The sequence below is a fragment of the Cetorhinus maximus genome, chromosome 23 (genome assembly GCF_964194155.1).
Source record: "Cetorhinus maximus chromosome 23, sCetMax3.hap1.1, whole genome shotgun sequence".
Classification (NCBI taxonomy): Eukaryota; Metazoa; Chordata; class Chondrichthyes; order Lamniformes; family Cetorhinidae; genus Cetorhinus; species Cetorhinus maximus.
Genome location: NC_135901.1, coordinates 53,835,246 through 53,855,739, shown reverse-complemented (window position 1 = coordinate 53,855,739; position 20,494 = coordinate 53,835,246). Strand labels below are relative to the sequence as shown.

Here is a 20,494-nt window from a genome sequence, read left to right as displayed (position 1 = left end):
CATTTGATCGAGTGTGACATCAAGGAGACCTAGCAAAACTGGAGTCAATGGGAATCAGAGGGATACTCCCGGCTTGTTGGAGTCAGACCGAGCACAAAGCGAGATGATGGTGGTTGTTGGAGGTTAGCCATCTTAGCTCCAGTACATCACTGCAGGACTTCCTCAGGGTAGTATCCTCGACCCAACCATCTTCAACTGTTTGACCAGTGACCTTCCTTCCATCATAAGATCAGAAGTGGGGATATTCACTGATGATTTGCACAATGTTCAGCACCATACCCGTACGTGGGGCAGATGTTTCCATTAGTAGGAGAGACTAGGACCCGAGGGCACAGCCTCAGAGTAAAGGGAAGACCTTTTATAGTAGAGATGAGGAGAAACTTCTTTAGCCAAAGAGTGGTTAAACGATGGAAATCATTGCCACAGAAGGCTGTGGAGGCCAGGTCATTGAGTGTATTTAAGACAGAGATAGATAGGTTCTTGATTGGTAAGGGGATCAAAGGTTACGGGGAAAAGGCGGGAGAATGGGGTTGAGAAACCTATCAGCCATGATTGAATGGGGAAACAGACTCGATGGGCCCAATGGCCTAATTTCTGCTCCTATGTCTTATGGCCTTATGGTCTTATACCCGACTCTTCAGATACTGAAGCAGTTCATGTCCAAATGCAACAAGGCTTGGATAATATCCAGGCTTGGGCTGACAATTAGCAAGAAACATTCACAGCACACAAGTGTCAGGTAATGGCCATCTCCAACAAGAGAGGATCAACCATTGCCCCTTGATGTTCAATGGCGTTACCATCACAAATCCCTCACTATCAGTGCCCTGGGGGTTAACATTGACCAGGAACTGAACTGGACTAGCCGTGCAAACACTGTGGCTACAAGAGCAGGTCAGAGGCTAGGAGTCGTGCAATGAGTAACTCACCTCCTGACTCCCCGAAGCCTGTCCACCATCTACAAGACACAAGTTTGGAGTCTGATGTAATACTCCCGACTTGCCTGGAGGAGTGCAGCTCCCACAACACTGAAGAAAATGGACACCATCCAGGGCAAAGCAGTCTGCTGGACTAGCACCACATCCACATTCACTCTCTTCACCATCGACGCGCAGTGGCAGCAGTGTGTACCATCTACAAGATGCACTGCAGTAATTCACCAAGGCTCCTTAGTCAGCAGCATCCAAACCCACGACCATTGCCAGCTAGAAGGACAAAGGCAGAAGATAGATGGGAACACCAACACCTGGAAGTTCCCTTTCAAGTCACTCACCATCTTGACTTGGAAATTTATCGGCGTTCCTTCACTGTCACTGGTTCAAGATCCTGCGTGAAATGTATTTGGACCGTCTCAGCCCAGTTCCTAGTGGATGCTAGTTCACAACCCAGTTCCTAGTGGATGCTAGTTCACAACCCAGTTCCTAGTGGATGCTAGTTCACAACCCAGTTCCTAGTGGATGCTAGGTCACAACCCAGTTCCTAGTGGATGCTAGTTCACAGCCCAGTTCCTAGTGGATGCTAGTTCACAGCCCAGTTCCTAGTGGATGCTAGTTCACAACCCAGTTCCTAGTGGATGCTAGTTCACAACCCAGTTCCTAGTGGATGCTAGTTCACAACCCAGTTCCTAGTGGATGCTAGTTCACAACCCAGTTCCTAGTGGATGCTAGTTCACAGCCCAGTTCCTAGTGGATGCTAGTTCACAACTCAGTTCCTAGTGGATGCTAGTTCACAACCCAGTTCCTAGTGGATGCTAGTTCACAACCCAGTTCCTAGTGGATGCTAGTTCAGAGCCCAGTTCCTAGTGGATGCTAGTTCACAACCCAGTTCCTAGTGGATGCTAGTTCACAACCCAGTTCCTAGTGGATGCTAGTTCACAGCCCAGTTCCTCGTGAATGCTAGTTCACAACCCAGATCCTAGTGGATGCTAGTTCACAACCCAGTTCCTAGTGGATGCTAGTTCACAACCCAGTTCCTAGTGGATGCTAGTTCACAACCCAGTTCCTAGTGGATGCTAGTTCACTACACAAAGGTTGCCCCATAATCAGAACTAAAATGACAATCTTATCATGGAAGGACAAGAGAATGCTGCTCTGTTAAGTGGAACAAATAAACTTTTGTTCAGTTGGGCTACTGTTCCAAAATGAGGATAAGATGCATTGTAGGGTGGAGTAAGATAAGTTTTATTTTACATTTAATTTGTTCTGGCCTTCCTAACAGCACTGTGGGTGTACCTACACCACATGGACTGCAGCTGTTCAAGAAGGCAGACAATCTTCCCAAGGGCAAATAGGGATGGGCATTAAATGCTGGCCCAGACAGCGAAGCCCACATCCCATGAATGATTTTTAAAAAACATTCAGGTTAGCCTGCAAATTATATTGCCTTGTTCTCCTAACCAAATTAAAGCGCTGCAAACGTCAGTGTCTGGAGCAAGTCTGACGTATTTGCTCAGATGAGGAACCAGCTGAAGCTTCCAATATTGGTTTCCTTAACACCGAGTTTCCAAATGGGAATTGGACAATGGCTTGAAAGTGAAATAAAAACAGGGTTAAGGAGAAAGAGAAGGAAACTGTCATTAATTATAAAGCTCTTTGTACAAAACTGATATAGACAAGATGTGTGGAAGGTCCTCTTACTGAGCTGTGCCATTTGATGATGACATTGTTGATCAGTCTGTCTCCAGCATTCCTAATGTGAACAGCCGAATTCCATTTCTTCAAAACAAAGACCCAAAGTGGTGCTGCATGACGTCACCGTTTAACATTCCAGACAGCTCCATTGGGACCTTCACAGCGCAGGGTTTATAGAGGCGAGTGGGGGTCATATTCGCTTCACGTATGATGGAGCTGCGGTTTGAAACCTGGCAAGAACGTTATCCAGGCTTGTTTATTTTAGTATGAGCGAAATTTAGATAATTAACGTTTGTTGTAAATATGAACACAAGGGTTGGAATCCTGCTGACTAAAGTTTTCACCATTTTTGAATTTAACCAGTTTAATTATCAGTTAAATAGAAGGAAACCCATCCAAATACTCCTGTATTTTCTGATTCCCATTCATTTCTCAGCATTCAGGAAATTTGCTTTCGGAAATGGAACAAACATTGAGCCAAGTTGGTGACATCCTTGCTTTCTGGGAGTGTTTCTCCTTAGGCCTCTGTCACTCTCGGTGTATATCTCTGTGTCTGTGATTGTCAATGTGGTTCAGTTCCCTGAGGTGGTGAAAACGATTTTAACGTTGCAAACTTGACTCACATTAGTTGTGCGAATTCATGTTAAAATGTAGCAGCGACAATCATCAGCGTGAAAGATAAAACTGGAGAGTGACCCTTTCTATATATATCCAAAAACAACAACAACTTAAATTATAAAGCGCATTTAACCTAATGAAACCTTCACAAGGCGTTCCCCAGGAGCATTATATAACAAAGTGTGACACCGAGCCTCATATTCGGTCAGATGACTAAAATCTAGGTCAAAGTGGGAGGCTTTAAGAACTGTCTTAAAGGAGGAAAGTATCTATTTCATGTTCCAGCTAACAGCAATGGTTCTTCTCATTGGTGAAGATGTCACTTGTGTTCATCTGACACAGGCCATTTGGTCAGAGAAAGTTGTCTCTGGTGAAAGAGATCGGGAATGAAAAAAAAGTCAAAAGTAGCCTCCATAATCCACCTGTCCAGCTTTATTGGTAGTTACTCTGATGTCCAGTGAATGGGAATCGGCGCTTTCATTTGACCAACAGCGAGAAGGGTGGAGGGTTTTAGAAATTTAAAGTTGCACATGAGCAGCTTGTGGGACGATTTCACTTTACTGTCAATTTCATGTTCCAGCTCACAGCAACCGTTATTTTCCTTGGCTGAAGAAGTCCTTTGTGTTGAACCTAAACAGGCAGTTTTGTGGTGAAAGAGATCTGAACTGAAACACGATAGCTAAAAGCAGCGTAGATAAGCCGAATCGAAAAATGCTGGTGCACCTTCCCTGGTTATCTAGTGGTTAGGATTCAGCGCTCAAACCGCCGCGGCTCGGGTTCGATTCCCAGTCAGGGGTTGTCGATTTATTGAGTTTGTTCGAACGAGTGTTGATTATTCATTAATTGGGAAAGTTTAAAAGCTCCACCAGAATCAGATGAGTGAGAGTTTAAGTTTCGCCTCAGAGCTGGAAATCATCTCACTTGGTTCAAGTGGAGTGAGGGTATTAAACTGATCATAGGAATGTTGGTGTGAGGCAAAATATGGATGGGAAACGTGCAAATTTTGCTGCCTACAGTTTGCACTGGCACAAATATCATTCCTGATGTATCAACCAATCACTACTGCTCTTTGAAAGCAGCACGCCCGGCCGAATGGCCACTTTCTGTGCTGTGACTTTCTATAATTTTATTTTTGCCAATAGCACGAGTCATTCTGCCATTTTGTCACCCACTCGAGTGAGATGTACTTTCTTACCTTGTATTCGGCTCTTTTGAAACCAAAACACGGAGCAAATTCAGTGAGTTTTCTTGTCATTTCCAGCACGAGATTTGTCGAGAGACTAATTGAACGATACATTAATGGTGCCAATCCTTCACTAGAGCTCACTGCGTCCAAAGAGCACTGTTATCATCAGCCTGTTATGTACCTTCTTGCAGTACATCTGCTGAACAATATCAGCTTATCACAGCTCTGCTTTCTTCACATTGAAACCCACTGTGAAAATCAATTAAAAAGCTGAACAACTGGGAGGAGAGTGACTGTGGGTAATAGGGACTGTGCACATTCCTGTATCTGGGAGAACCAGGAAGATGAGATCCAGGTGTCTCTTTACTCACGATTTTTACCCATTCCCACGAACTGACTGTGTCTGCATCAAGCAGCTAATTTACCTGGGAGCTGGACAGATAGAGGGAGCTGGAGGCGAGGCAGGGACAGAAGCAGAAAGAGATGCAACATGAAAGTACTTTGAATTTGATGTGTGTCAGTTGTTTTCAGAGATGAATTTCTGCCTTGTAAGTTTCACAGGAGCCGCAGTGATTAGTTGGTGTTTTTTGAAGCAGGAAAATGTAAAAGTAAAAAGATAAAAACAAATTACTGCGAATGATGGAAACCTGAAACAAAAACAGAAAATGCTGGAAAAACGACAGCAGCTGGAGGGAGAAACAGGTTCAATGTTTCCAGTCTGTACGACAATGAGTCAGAATTTGAAAAAGCAACTAGCTTGGGGTTGGAACGCACGAACCTGAATCACATGTTCTACCGGCTGAGCTAGCCGGGAATGTGCACAACTACTGCATATCCCAACATACATGGATGGTTTTCTTGCTTTCCAACTAATACCTCAGCTTGGTCGGAATTTTAAAGTGTGAAACGTAATCGGCCCACGAATGCCCCAAGTTTGCAATTCATTCCTCTCAATCATCAATAACATCATTCACATCTTCCACTTCTTAGCTGCACCTCCTTCCAAATACTGTGACCGATTTTCCTCAGGATTTTCTTCTGCATTTAACACTTACCTGCTCTGTGTCCTCATTTTGAAATTAGATTCGCTTCAATATCCAACACAAATTGAATTGCAAACCTGATGGACAAACAATGGAAAACAAGTCACTCGGTAACACAAATCCCATGGTGCTCATTTTCAGATTCACAACAGTCAGCTTTTCAATAAAGTAAAGGAATTTTACAGGGAAGAGATTAGAAAGTTGGTGTGACTTTTATTTGTGACTCACTAACTCGGGTTTTCTGTAAAAGCTGTCGGAGGTTTAGTGACCGGGATATAATCTACCTGCGTTTTCCTGAGCCTGTGCTCGGTGTATTGGGAGGTTTGGCCCGGGTTGGAGTATCTTGTGTCCCAGGGATGGGCAGTAACCCGCTGATTGAAGCTGCAGTCGCTGCTTTCTGCTGGCAGCGGGTGATTGGAGAGTGCGGGGCCGGAATATTGCTGCTTTTCTGCTTTTCCCTGTCTCACTCACTGTCGAAATGAGGAAGAAGGAAGAATTGATGGAGTTGTTTGAATCCAATAACTTCATAGTTGTCCAGTGTGTTGGATATCGGTACTTGGTAGGCCTAATTGTTTTCCCATTACATTTGAAATGAATATTCGAAAAAAAGCCGCTTGCCTGGGAGCTCACTGGATAACAGTGGAGCCGGTAACATATCAGGAGACTTGACATTCAGTTCAACGACCCAATGGCAACCAGGAACTGTGTGACAATGAAGGCTGATGGGGAGAAAACAGTGACAGCTTCGTCCCTGGGTGGCCTTGAATCACCAACCTTTCAGTTAACAGCCGAACACGCTAACCGATTGCGCCACAGAGACCGAAAAAAACTTCAGCTGGGTGTCAGCGAGTTAATGCTTCAGATTGCGGCGAACGGAATGACAATTGTTCTCTATCAGTTTTACTCTTCCAAAATAAAGGTTTGGACATTCATTGTGGACACATGGAAACAGTCTGACCCCACCTACTGCAGACACATCCATGTCACCGGGAACCAGCTCTCCTACAACCGGTGCCGTCTCCCTTCGAGCCTTTTGCTGTCTTGTCTGTTACCAAGTATTCTGATTGTCCTGAAGCCGATGTTTGGTTTGAATTCCTGATGTGCAGTAACGAGAATCCTTTCAATGCCTCAGATCAGTTAACTTTATTGATAACATCAGAGTCAATGTTCCAGCGTCTTAAAGAAGGGAAAGGTGCCTTGACTGTCTCTGGTCAGTCAAACAGTTCACCCTTCATTCTCCTCGGATTCCGGTTCCCAAAGTCTTTCTGAAGATACACAAAGCTGGAGACTGGGTTTTCTGTTTTGGTTCCTTCTCCATTTTCCCACCTGCCAACTGACAATATTTTCCAAAATCTCGTTTCAGTCCTCTGCCTTTCATCATGTTCAGGGATGAGGAAATTCAGTTTGGTGGAGGGGTTACAGAGACCGGGATTGTTCCATTTAAAATAAAGAAGGTTAAACGGACATTTCACAGAGCTGTTCAAAATGATGGGAGTGAGGGCAGTGGGGACGGGCGGTTTCCACTGACGGGGGTCAGTAACCAGAGGACTGGGATTTAAGATAATTAAAGAAACACAGACTTGCATTTATATAGCGATTTTCCGGACCAGTGGATGTTTCAAACCACTTTCCAGCCAATTGAGTACTTTTTTGAAATAAGAACAGAAAATGTTGGAAAAACTCAGCAGGTTTCTCTCTCCACAGATGCTGTCAGACTTGCTGAGTTTTTCCTGTATTTTCTGTTTTCCTTTCCAGGTTTCCGCAGTTTTGCTTTTATCGAAGTGCAGTCATTGTTGTCATGCAGGGAACACGGCAGCCAATCACCGCTCAGGAAACAGTGAAAACCAGACACGTCACAATGAGCAGACCATGTGCGGTTGGTTGAGGGATAAACACTGACCAGGTCACGTGGCTGCAACGTGAACCCACAGATTTTGATAATGGCTCTGCCTAGTTTTGAACCAGAGAACGTTTCACGTGTTAGGCAATCATGATAATCACTGCACCACAGAAACAGGAAACAGCGCAAAGACCCAATGGGCTTTACTAAAATGTTAAGCGGTGACGTCATGCAGCAGCACTTTGGGTCTTTGTTTTGAAGAAATGGAATTTGGCTGTTCTCATTAGGAATGCCGGAGACAGACTGATCAACAATGTCACCATCAAATGGCACAGCGCAGTAAGAGGTCTTTCGGACAATCATGTCTCTGTCAGTTTTGTACAAAGAAATTTCTAGTTAATCTCAATTTCTTTGTGGCTTTCCATAACCCTGTTCTTTTTCTCCCTTTCTAGTCATTGTCCAATTCCCTTTGAAAACTCTGAGTTAAGAAAAACATTATTGAAAGAGGTGCAGGGCCTTCTGCCTTGTCCAGGCACAGTGTGTGAAAATTAACAAAGTTTCCCTGACCCAATGACATGAAGAGATGGATGCTGTAACATTTTATAGTTTTCAAATTTTTTGAAATAGTTGATGTCAAATCGAATTATCAAAAAATATTTACCCTGACCAATCATCTCCTCATTTTTGTGAATCGATATATACAATTTCATTACCTATTACCAACATTTCATTGAGTAAACAGCAGAGTCACACAGGAAAAAAGAAACATCATTTGAAACCTCGACATAATGAAACATTGAAAAAAGAAGTTAGCAGTGGAGATGATTTCTGCATGTTACAAAGTGCAGGATGGTCTGATTAACTGACGGAGCTGGTTCGAGTTTCCCAATGACCTTCCCCTGCTCCTTTGCTTCTGTTCTTTTCGTTGACAATACCAGTGAAGGAAATTATGAATGACCCCTTTTTACGTGATATCGCGGCTGAGCAGCCTAAGTCGCTGGTTTAAAGCTCTAGCCTCTACGGAAATGTAGTTTCGAATCCCATAGTCGCCAAACGTCCAAGTTATCTTCCTTTTAGGATCTGCAGCTGCCCCATTTGAACCAACAGAGACAAACTCATATTCAATCCAGTGCGGTGTGCGGTGTTTTACTTTGATAGGAGGAACGAGGAGAGACGATATCAATATGTGTTGCTGTAGGAAAAAGGCGGGGTGTGGAATTGCAGTCGGTGCGTTGCTCTCCCAGAGAGTCGACATGTTAACAATATGCTGAATGATCATCTCCTGTAGCCGTCTATGATTTTATACAAACTGCATTCACGCAAATCTGGGGATTGGATTCGTGACTAAGTTGTTAAGGCGACGGGTTTTGAATCTATTGGGGTCACCAGAGGTGGGCTGGAATCATGACAACTACTCTTCTTATCATTCCTGAATTTTAGAGTGTGCCTGCACAATTAAATGTCGATTAAGTTGCACAAAAAACATCCAAAACCCCCAGCGTTCTCTAATTTCCATTCGTCTGCAAGCGTTCACAAAAGTTACAGCTAGAAATGGAACAAAAACAGAGCCAGGTTGGTGTCATGCTTGCTTTCTGGATGTTTACCTTTCCTTAGAGACAAGCCCTTGCCCTCTGTCAATCTCGGTGTATATTCCTGTGTGTGTGTCAATGCGGTTCAGTTCCCCATTTCACCATCCAAACATTATTCACGTTAGTTGTGTGGCTTCATATTAAGATGGTACAGAGAATAAAAAGAGCAGCTTTAAAATATACAAGAGGAGTTTTTTTTCTTTTGAATGGAGACTTTTCAGCTGCTAAGGGTCGGTTTGGTACAAAGTGGAGGATGATCGAAATTGTCACTAAGCAACATTTAAACAGACAGACACCGAGCCCTTGTGGTTGAGTGGCTAAGGCAATGGACACATCGAGAGAATGAATTTTAAATACAAGTAGCCCAAACTGAAATCACTCGGACTTTAGCAACTTTTTCTACTGCTGTCGGGTGTCGGAAGGAACAGGAAAATCAAAGTTGATTCACAAATGTTCCAGGAACGGATAGGTTATAATCACCAGGAAAGGCTGAACAGCCTGAAGCTCTTTTCTCTAGAAAAGAGAAGGCTGACAGATGACCTGATAGAAATGGGATGCTTTGTCCCTGTTTCATCAGAGATTCGAGTTGAAATTTATTCACTCAGCTGCAGATTTACATCTGCTGAATCTGCATCAAACAAACCATGAAATGTTTAGGGAGATTGAAAGAAAGATTCTACATTGAGATGGATTTCTTAATATCGAATTTTCTCATCTACTGAATCAGCATTTTTATCAAACTCTCTCTGCTTTTAGATTACAACAGTGACTACATTTCAAAAAGATTTAATTGGCTCTAAAGGGCCTCCCGTTGTCCTGGGTTGGTGAAAGGCTCTGTTTAAATGTAAGTCTTTATTTCTCTCTTTCTGTCTGTCAATCTAAGTTAAGGATCACGAGGAATGGTGAAGTGTATCTGTTCCTTTCAGTGTCTACCACTCTCTCTCCCTCTGTCTGCCGCTTTTTGTCCCTGTATATCTGCCTCGCTCTCTTTCACTCTCTCAGTCTCTCTGCCTGTGTCTCTATCTCTGTTCACTCTTGTGCTCTTTGTTCCCTCCATTCACTCGCTGTCTGTGTGCAACCAAGGTTCACTGGGTTGATTCCTGAGTGACAGTGAACATGCTGAGAGGCTGTTTTCCCCTGGCTGGAGCGTCTAGGACTGGGCTCACATTCTCTGGATAATGTGTTACCCATTTAGGACTGAGGTGAGGAGACATTTCTTCACTCAAAGAGTGAATCTTTGGAATTCTGTAGCCTGAAGCTCTGTGGATCCTCAGTCGATGAGTATATTGAAGGCTGAGATTGATAAACGTTTGGTCTTTAAGTGAATGAAGGGCTATCGGGATTGGATGCGAAATTGGTGCTGAGCTTGGGGATCTGACATGATCTTATTAAGTGGTAGCGGAGGCTCGAGGGGGATTATGGTTAATTACTGTTCCTTTTTCGATGTTTTTAATGTTCTGTTTCAGTGGAAACACCATCAAGGCGACGGGAAACAGCAGGTTGTGAGAGGTAGCCTGGCCGAATGGCCTCAGTCGCTGGATTCAGGTTCCATTATTTGTGGATCCGCTGCCAAAGCTATAGGTGGTTCACCTGTTGGTCACTTTGAATGCTCTCCTTTGACGACAAAGTGCCAGCTCAAAGTGAATGCGAGCGTGTATTGGGTTTAATTTTAACTGGGAGAAGGAGGAGAGGCAATACAAATATTAATTGCTTTTGTGAGAATGCACGGCAGTGGAAGTAGTTGAGTTGTTCTTCCAGACAGCCAGCACGGAGAAGATGGGCCGAAATCCCGCCTCTCTGCTGTAGTCATCTTATATACCAACAACATTAACCTGTTCATAGGGCCAGTTGCCGTGGCCGAGTGGTTAAGGCGATGGAGTCCAAATCCATTGGGGTTTCCCGCTGCTCATTATTCCTGGTTTTAACTCTGTGTCTACAGAGTTAATTCTCGTTTAGATTCAATCAAATCCATCAAAGTACCAAAGCATCCAAGGAGGTTTTCCTATTTCCGTTCATTCACGAAAACATTCACGAAACTTGTAGTCATAGAGGAACAAAAACGGAGCCAGGTTGGTGACATGCTTGCTTTCTGGGTGTTTGTCTCTCCTTAGAGACAAACCCTTGCCCTCTGTCACTCTCGGTGTATATGTCTGTGTGTGTTCCTCCGTGTGTGTCAATGTGACTCAGTTCCCCGAGGTGGTGAACACGTTTTTACCATCACAAACTTTATTCACGTTAGTTGTGCAGCTTCATATCAAAATGTTACAGTGAAAAATATCAGGATGGAAGATGCAGGAGGAGTTTGCAATGTTTGGAAAGAGGTGCAGCTAAGAAGTAGAAGATTCGGCGAGGAGTTTTCTGCTCATTTAACACGAGATTTGGGAGATATTTGTGTCGATGTAAACAGTAAAATCTTCCCTATTACCGCTATATTTTCCCTTGCACCATCCTCTCTATTGTCAGCGCTTTGCAGCCGATCACATCCCTTCTCTCATTCATTATCTTCACCTCTGTGTTTGTTCCTTTCCGGTTGTGACCTGATGACATTTCCAACTCTGATGCAAAACCCGAGCTCCCACGCCACTGATTCCGGCAAAGGAGTTCTGCATTTCTTTCAGAAAATTATGCAAACCCATTTCCATCGTTTGCACGAGGTCAACAAATTATCATTCCCTGTTTGGGAATCGAACGCGGGCTGAAGCAGTGAAAGCGCCGAATCCTGACCACTAGACCTCCAGGGAAGCTACACCGAATTTTTACAACCTGGCTTATCTATGTTACCTGTGACTTTTGTTTTTATTTCCGATCCCTTTCACCAGAGACACGTTTCAAATGAACATAAGAACATGAGATAAAGGAGCAGGAGTTGACCATTCGGCCCCTCAAGCCTGCACTGCCATTCAATAAGATGATGGATGATCTGCCCCAGGCCTCAACTCCTCTTTTGTGCCAGCTCCTCATAGCCCCCAACTCCCCGATATTTCAAAAATCTATCTACCTCCCCTTTTAATACTTTCAGTGATCTAGCCTCCACAACTCTCTGGAGTAGAGAATTCCAGACATTTACTACCCTCTGAGAGAAGAAATTCCTTCGCATCTCAGTTTTAAATGAGTGTCCCCTTATTCTGTAACTATGTTCCCTAGTTCGAGATTCCCCGCTAGTGGAAACGCCTTCTCTACATGAACCTGTCAAGCCTCTTAAAAATCTTGTAGGTTTCAATAAGATCACCCCTCATTCTTCTAAACTCTAATGAATAAAGGCTTAACCTGTTTCGCTGTTCTTCATCCCAAAAATGAGCCTGCTGAATCTATTTTAAACTGCCTCCAATGCCAGTATATCCTTTCTTAAATACCGGGGCCAAAATTGTACAGTACTCCAGATGCGGCCTCACCAACACCCTGCACAGTTGTAACAAGACTTCCCTATTTTTAAACTCCATCCACTAGCAATACAGGCCAAAATTCCATTTACCTTCTTAATGACTTGCTGCACCTGCATGCTAACCTATTGTGTTTAATGCACAAGAACACCCAGATCCCTCTGTGCTGCATTTTTTTGGAGTCTCTCTCCATTTAAATAATAGTCTGCCTTTTGATTCTTCCGTCCAAAGCGCATGACCTCAGACTTTCCTACATTAAACTCCATCTGCCAAGTTTTTTGCCCACTCACTTAACCTATCTATATCCCCGTGCAGATTCCTTATGTCCTCATCACAAAATGCACTCCCACCTATTTTTGTATCGTCAGAAAATTTGGATACATTACACTCTGCCCCTCCTCCAAGTTATTAATATAGATAGGAAATAATTGAGGCCCTAGGATTGATCCTTGTGGCACTCCACTTGTTACGTCTTTCCAACCTGAAAAATCCCAACTCTCTGTCTTCTGTGTGTTAAAATGGGCCCTTTACATTGCAGGGTCTGTGTAGGGTAATAGGGATCACGGTCTCTCACACACGGAAAGTTTCCCCGCTACATTGCAGGGTTTGTGTAGGGTAATAGTGATCACGGTTAATCACACACGGAAAGTTTCCCCGCTACATTGCAGGGTTTGTGTAGGGTAGTAGGAATCATGGTCTCTCAAACACTGAAAGTTTCCCCGCTTGAAGCATTAACAATATTAAATGTAGGGAAAGGTTGCATCATTCCCGTTTGTTGTTAAATAGTAACTGGATGCATCATCTCAAAACAAAGTGACATTTATACTTCACCAGGTTTTGAATGATCTGAAAAATGCATCGCTCGGAAATTAGAGGGAAAGATGGGGGCGGATTTGCTTCAAGGTTGTTCGCACATGTGTGAGGTGTTGAATGAGCTGCTGATGTGCTCTGTCTCCTGATGATTCTAATGTTAGATCACTTTCTCTGCCGCATGGCTAAGGTTTTCCGCCGAATTGTAATTCCACAAAACAAGGTCCTGCAGTGCAATAAGACAGCACAGTTTGATATTCTGCAAGGAGCTGCATGTTGCCTTCGTAGCCTAGTAGTTATCACATTTCCTTTACACGCGGAAGATTCTCTGGTTGGAAACTCACATTAGAACTGGCAACACTTGTGGAAAACTTTCCTGCCGCCATTGACAACCCGGATCCGTATGACAATGAGTGTTGATGGGGAAAAAAAAACATCGGAAGTTTCGTCCCCGAGTGGTTTTGAACCACCAAACTTTCAGTTGGAAGAACACGCTAATCAATTTTGCTGCAGGAACTGATACAACTTCCTGTCTTCCTTGTACAAGCACAGCCAAATCTCTTTGTAAATCACTGCACACGTTCTCACCTTTTCAAACATGTCCTGCTTTGTTGCTTTTTAAAAATTACTTTTACGACCAAGTGAGTTACTTCAGTCTTTGCTACATTTTTCTCCGTCTGCCGTCTTGTTAGCCAAGCACCTCTTATATATTATAAAAACAGAAAATGCTGGGAAAACTCAGCTGGTCTGACAGCATCTGTGGAGAGGGAAACAGTGTTAACTTTTCGATTCCATGTGACCCCTCTTCAGAGCTGAAGAGAAGTAAAAAGTGATGGGGTTTATACTGTTCAAGTGGGGCAGGGTGGGGAGGGGGAGGGGAGGGTAGAGCAGGTGAAGCTGGGTAGAAGGTCAGCGAGAGGTGGGAGCTAAGGAGAGACTGACAAACGTATCATGGACACAAGAAAAAGGGAGTGTTAATGGCAGTGGTGAGGGCTGAAGAAGGTGCTGATAGTCGCATAAAAGAACGAAAGCAGAATGTGTGAATAGCAGAACAAGGGTCAGCACTCTGTGAAAGAACAACATGGAACAAGTAACAGATGGTGCTTTTGGAGTTGGGGTTGGATGGAGTGAGAGGGAAGTAGTTGGGAAAAAATGATTAAAAAGGGGATAAAAAGGGGTATGAAATAACGAATAAATGAATAAAACATAAGTAAATAAAATACATTTTTATAAAGGGATTTTAAAAAGTGTGAAAATGGAGGAGAGAGTTCATGGTCTGAAGTTGTTCAACTCAATGTTAAGTCCAGAAGGCTGCAAAGTGTCTAAGCGGAAGATGAGGTGCTGTTCCTCCAGTTTGTGTTGAGCTTCACTGCAACATTGCAGCAGGCCAAGGACAGACATGTGGGCATGAGAGCAGGATGGGGTGTTGAAATGGTAACCGACAGGAAGGCCTGGGTCATGCTTGTGGACAGACTGAAGGTGTTCTGCAAAGTGGTCACCCACTCTCCGTTTGGTCTCCTCAATGTAATAGTTGCAGATGTACAACTTGCTATTTCCAAAACCCACCAACTTAATCAATGCGGCTCCTCTGAAACTTTCAATGCAAATATTGATCCTTTATAAGGTGCCATTCCCAGAACTATACACAGTCCTCCAGTTGTGACCTAACCAGGGCTTTGTATAGCTGTAGCAAACCTTTCCCTCTTTTCTATAAGAGCCTCTGAAACAGGTTGTACAGCAAGAGGAATAGGAATATATATGTCGACTAAGAAAATGAGGAGATGCTTGATCGGAATAAATTTTGTTAAAAAAATTAAATCCAAATCAACAGTTTAAGTACTTATTTTGTTCAAAAACTATTTAATAATCCTAAGTGCAATTCTTGGTGTCATTGGGTGAAGGAAACTTTGGTAACGCTTCAGAATTTAGCAGACTGGGCACTGTAGAAGCTCCTTCTCATCTTTCAATATCATTTTTATTAAATCAGTATTTTCCAAGTGAAATTGGAGAATGAGTTGAGAGGGGGAAATCGGGATTATGCAGAGATGGAAGGAAAATCGGATGAATGAGGAGGCTCTTTGTAAAAAGCTTAGGCATGGAAAGGATGAGTGGGAGGATCTCTTACTGCGCTGTGCCATTTGATGATGACATTGTTGATCAGTCTGTCTCCAGCATTCCTAATGAGAACAGCCGAATTCCATTTCTTCAAAACAAAGACCCAAAGTGCTGCTGCATGACGTCACCGTTTAACATTCCATCCAGGTGCCTGCACAGTTCAGAGGAGACAAGTAACATCCGAGGTTTATCTGTGACTCAGAAAATTGAAGCGAGGGAAACTCAAGAAAATTACAATCGCCAGGGAAGTGATACCGAGTAAATTGTTGGAGGTGCGGGTTCACAAACCCTCGGGTCCTGATGGGCTTTATCGTAGCATCTTAAAAGAAGTGCCAAGTAAGATATTTGATATATTCGTTTTAATTTTCCAAATTCAATATATTTGGGCAAGATTCCATGAGATTGGAAAACAACAAATGTAATACGTTGGCTCAAAAAGTGAGAGAGACAGGAAACAGGAAACTGCAGGGCAGTCAGTTTAACATCTGTCAGAAGGAAAAGGTTCGATGCTATTTTTAGTGACGTTATGGCAGGACACATTAATAAATTCAAGGTAATCAGGCAGAGTCAACATGGTTTTGTTAAAGGAAAATCGTCTTTGACCAATTTGTTAGAGTTCTTTGAACTAGCATATATTATGGATAATGGAGAACTGGTGGATGTGCTGTTCTTAGGTTTCCAGAAGGCATTTGATAAAGTGACACATCAAGTGTTTTTTGCGGAAAGTAAAAGTTCATAGTGGAGGGGGTAATAGATTGGAATGGATAGAAGATTGGCTAGCTAACAGGAAGCAGAGATTAAGAAAAATGGCTCACTGTCTTGTTCGCAGGATCAGTGGTATGTCAAAGGGATCGGTGCTGGGGCCTCGGCTTTTTACAATGTGTATAAATGAGTTGGATGAATGGCCCAAGGAATGGTTGGTAAATATGCTGACGACAGAAAGATAGTTGGAAAAGTAATTTGTGGAGTTGACATAAGGACCTGAAAAGGGACATAGATAGATTAAATGAATGGATAAAGATCTGGTAAATGGAATATAATGTGGGCAAATGTGAAATTGTCCATTTTGGCAGGAAGAATGAAAAAGCATATTATCTAAATGGTGAAAGATTGCCGGGCTCTGAGATGTAATGGTTAGCATGCAAACATAGCAAGTAATTAGGAAAGCTAATAAAATTATATTGTCGCTGGACTAATAGTCAAGGGAGCCAGGGTAACACTCCGGGTTCGAATCCCAAACAGCCCTTCTCTGCCTCTTTCATTCCCACACTCTGCCTCTGTGTTTGTTCTCGACTGTGATATTTCCACTGTAATTAGTGAAACGAGTGTGGATTGCTGTAAATACCTGTCTGGTTCACTAATGCCCTTTAGGGAAGGAAATCTTACCTCGTCTGGCCACACGTGACTCCAGGCCCACAGCACTGTGGTTGACGCTTAAAATACCCCCTGAAATGACCACTCAATTGTAACAAAGATACATAAAAGGAATGAACTGACTACCCAGTATTTGACCAAGGCACTGGAAGCGACAATGGCAATCTCAGCCCTGTCGACCCTGCAAAGTACTCCTTACCAACATCTGCCTAACAGACTAGTCAAGCAAACAGCCTGACATATGGAAGCGTACCTTACAGATAATGCCTCAGACACCACCATCTCTGGGTATATCCTGTCCCACCGAGGACAGGCCCAGCCGAGGTGGCAGCACAGTCGGGAGGGAATTGCCCTAGGAGTCCTCAATATTGATTCTGACCCCATGAAATCTCCATGAAACAGGTCAAATGTGGGCAAGGAAAGCCTCGTGTTGATTAGCACGTATCATCTTCCCTCAGCTGATGAATCAGTGCTCCTCCATGTTGAACAGCATTTGAAGGTGGCAAGGGCGCACAATGTATTCTGGGTGGGAGACTTCAATGTCCATCGCCAAGCATGGCTCGGTTGTGCCACTACTGGCCGAGCTGGCTTAGTCCTAAATAACATAGCTGCTAGACTGGGTCTATAGCAAGTGGTGAGCGAAAAACATACTTGACCTCATCCTCACCAACCTGCCTGCCTCAGATGCATCTGTCCATAACAGTATTGACAGGGGTGACTGCTGCACAGTCATTGCGGAGACGAAGTCCCCGTCTTCACATTAACAATATCCTCCACCGTGTTGTGTGGCACTACCACCATGCTAAATGGGATAGATTTCGAATAGATCTAGACTCGGAATCCAGGAGACACTGTGGGCCATTGGACTTGAACATAATCTGTAACCTCATGGCCCTGCATATCCCTCACTGTACCATCGCCAGCAAGCCAGGGGATCAACCCTGGTTCAGTGAAGAGTGCAGGAGGCCATGTCAGGAGCAGCACCAGGCATACCTAAACATGAGGTGTCAACCTGGTGAAGATACAACAAAGGGCTACTTGCATGCCAAACAGCATAAGAAGCAAATGATGGACAGGGCTAAGTGATCCCACAACCAATGAATCGGATCTAAGCTCTGAAGTCCTGTGACAATCAGTCGAGAATGGTGGTGGACAATTAAACGACTCACTGGAAATGGAGGTTCCACAAATATCCCCAAACTCAATGATGGGGGAGCCCAGTACATCAGTGGAAAAGATAAGGCATTTGCTACAGTCTTCAGCCAGAAGTGCCGAGTAGATGGTCCATCTCGGCATCCCTCAGAAGTCCCCAGCATCACAGATGCCAGTCTTCAGCCAATTCGATTCACCCCACATGATATAAAGAAGCGACTGAAGGCACTGGTTACTTCAAAGGCTATGGACCCTGACAATATTCTGGCAATTGTACTGAAAACTTGTTCTCCAGAACTTACCACGCCCTTAGTCAAGCTGTTCCAGTACAGCTATAACACTGGCATCTATCTGGCTATGTGGAAAATTGCCCAGGAATGCCCTGTACACAAAAATCAAGACAAATCTAACTCAGCCAATTACCACCCCATCAGTCTACTCTCTGCCATCAGTAAAGTAATGGAAGGGGTCACTGACAATGCTATCAAGCAGCACTTACTTAGCAATAACCTGCTCACTGATGCCCGGTTTGGGTTCCGCCAGGGCCACTCAACTCCTGATCTCATTACAGCCTTAGTTCAAACATGGACAAAAGAGCTGAGCTCCAGAGGTGAGGTGAGAGTGACTGCCCTTGACATCAATGCAACATTTGACCGAGTGTGGCATCAAGGAGCCCTAGCAAAACTGGAGTCAATGGGAATCAGGGGGGAATACTCTACACTAGTTGGAGTCATGCCGAGCACAAAGGAAGATGGTTGTGCTTGTTCGAGGTCAGTCATCTCAGCTCCAGGACATCACTGCAGCAGTTCCTCAGGGTAGTGTCCTCAGCCCAACCATCTTCAGCTGCTCCATCAATGACTTTCCGCCCATCATAAGGTCAGAAGTGGGGATGTTCGCTGATGATTGCACAATGTTTAGCGCCATTCGTGACTCCTCAGATACTGAAGCAGTCTATGTCCAAATGCAGCAAGGCCTGGATAGTATCCAGGCTTGGGATGATAAGAGGCAGATAACATTCGTGCCACACAAGTATCAGGCAATGACCATCTCCATCAAGAGAGAATCCATTCATCGCCCCTTGATGTTCAAGGCATTACCATCACTGAATCCCCCAGTGTCAATATCCTCGTTGTTACCATTGACCAGAAACTGAACTGGACTAGCCATATAAATACTGTGGCTACAAGAACAGGTCAGAGGCTAGGAATCATGCGATGCGTAACTCATCTCCTGACTCTCCCAAAGCCATCTACAAGGCACAAGTCAGAGTATGATGGAATACTCTCCACTTGCCTTGCTGAGTGCAGCATCCAAAACACTCAAGGAGCTTGACACCATCCAGGACAAAGCAGCCCAATTAATTGGCACCGCATCCACAAACATTCACTCCCTCCACCACCGACGCACCGTATCAGTGTTGTAGATGCACTGCAGGAATTCACCAAGGCTCCTTAGGCAGCACCTTCCAAACCCACGACCCTAACCATCTATAAGGACAGGGGCAGCAGGTAGATGGGAACGCCACCGCCTTGAAGTTCTCCTGCAAGTCACTCACCATCCTGACTTGCAAATATATTGCCATTCCTTCATTGTCGCTGGGTCAATATCCTGGAACTCCTTTTCTAACAGCACTGTGGGTGTACCTACACTACATGGACTGCAGCGGTTTAAGAAGGCAGTTCACCACCACCTTCTCAAGGACAACTGGGGATGGGCAATAAATGCTGGCCCAGCCAGCGATGCCCACATCCCGAGAATGGATAAAACAAAGAAAAATATCAGCATGAAAGATATAATGAGAGATTGGCCCTTTCTATGTATATCCTACAACAACAACTTATATTTATAAAGCACCTTTAACTAAATGAAACGTCACAAGGCGTTCCCCAGGAGCATTATATAACAAAGTGTGACACTGAGCCACATATTCAGTCAGATGACTAAAAGCTCGGTCAAAGGGGGAGACTTTAAGAACTGTCTTAAAGTAGGAAAGTATCGACTTCATGTTCCAGCTAACAGCAATGGTGCTTCTCATTAGTGAAGAAGTCACTTGTGTTCAAGTTTAACAAGACATTTAGTTGGAGAAAGTTTTCTCTGGTGAAGAGATCGGGAATGAAAAAAAAGCCAAATGTCCAGTTTATTGGTAGTTTCCCTGATGACAACTGACCAGGAATCGGCGCATCCATTGGACCAACAGCGAATAGGGTGGAGGGTTTTGGAAATTGAAAGTTATACATGAGCAGCTTGTGGGACTATTTCACCTCACTGTCAATTTCATGTTCCAGCTCACAGATACCGTTATTTTCATTGGTTGAAGAAGTCGTTTGTGTTGAACCTAAACAGGCAGTTTTGTGGTTTAAGAGACTTGAGATGGAACAAACAGATCCAAAAGCAGCATAGATAAGCCAGCTCGAGAAACGATTTGGTCGTTTCCCTGGTGGTCTAGTGGTTAGAATTTAGCGCTTTCACTGCTGTGGCCCAGGCTCGATTCCCGGTCAGAGAATGAAGGTTTGTGGATTTCGAGAAATTGTTTAAGCAAGTATTGATAACTTACTGATTGAAAATATTTAGCAGCTCTGCCAGAAGCAGAAGTGTGAGAGTATCGCCTCGGAGCTGGAAAAATCACACTTGGAACAAGTGGAGAACACAGAGGCGGAGTGAGGGAAAGGCTGAAGAGTTGGGCTGGTTGTAAAGCACTGACCAGAGATGTTGGTGCGAGGCAAAATATGGGTGGGAGAAGGACAAATATTGCTCCCT

At 43.9% G+C, this 20,494-nt stretch overlaps 2 protein-coding genes and 1 pseudogene across 2 annotated transcripts in view; 1 reads left to right on the top strand and 2 right to left on the bottom strand.

The window, feature by feature from the left end:
- Positions 1-20,494, bottom strand: part of LOC144698562 (uncharacterized) — a 1,040,782-nt gene that overhangs the window by 838,885 nt on the left and 181,403 nt on the right. The gene's annotated exons all lie outside the window — the stretch shown is intronic.
- The window catches only part of LOC144698309 (uncharacterized), a 77,194-nt gene that overhangs the window by 34,674 nt on the left and 22,026 nt on the right, over positions 1-20,494 (bottom strand). Inside the window, exon 3 of the mRNA XM_078570268.1 lies at positions 17,905-17,914. Within this exon, the coding sequence (XP_078426394.1) occupies positions 17,905-17,914 (10 nt within the window). The remainder of the gene's footprint in view (positions 1-17,904; positions 17,915-20,494) is intronic.
- The window catches only part of LOC144698310 (uncharacterized), a 78,588-nt pseudogene that overhangs the window by 48,518 nt on the left and 9,576 nt on the right, over positions 1-20,494 (top strand).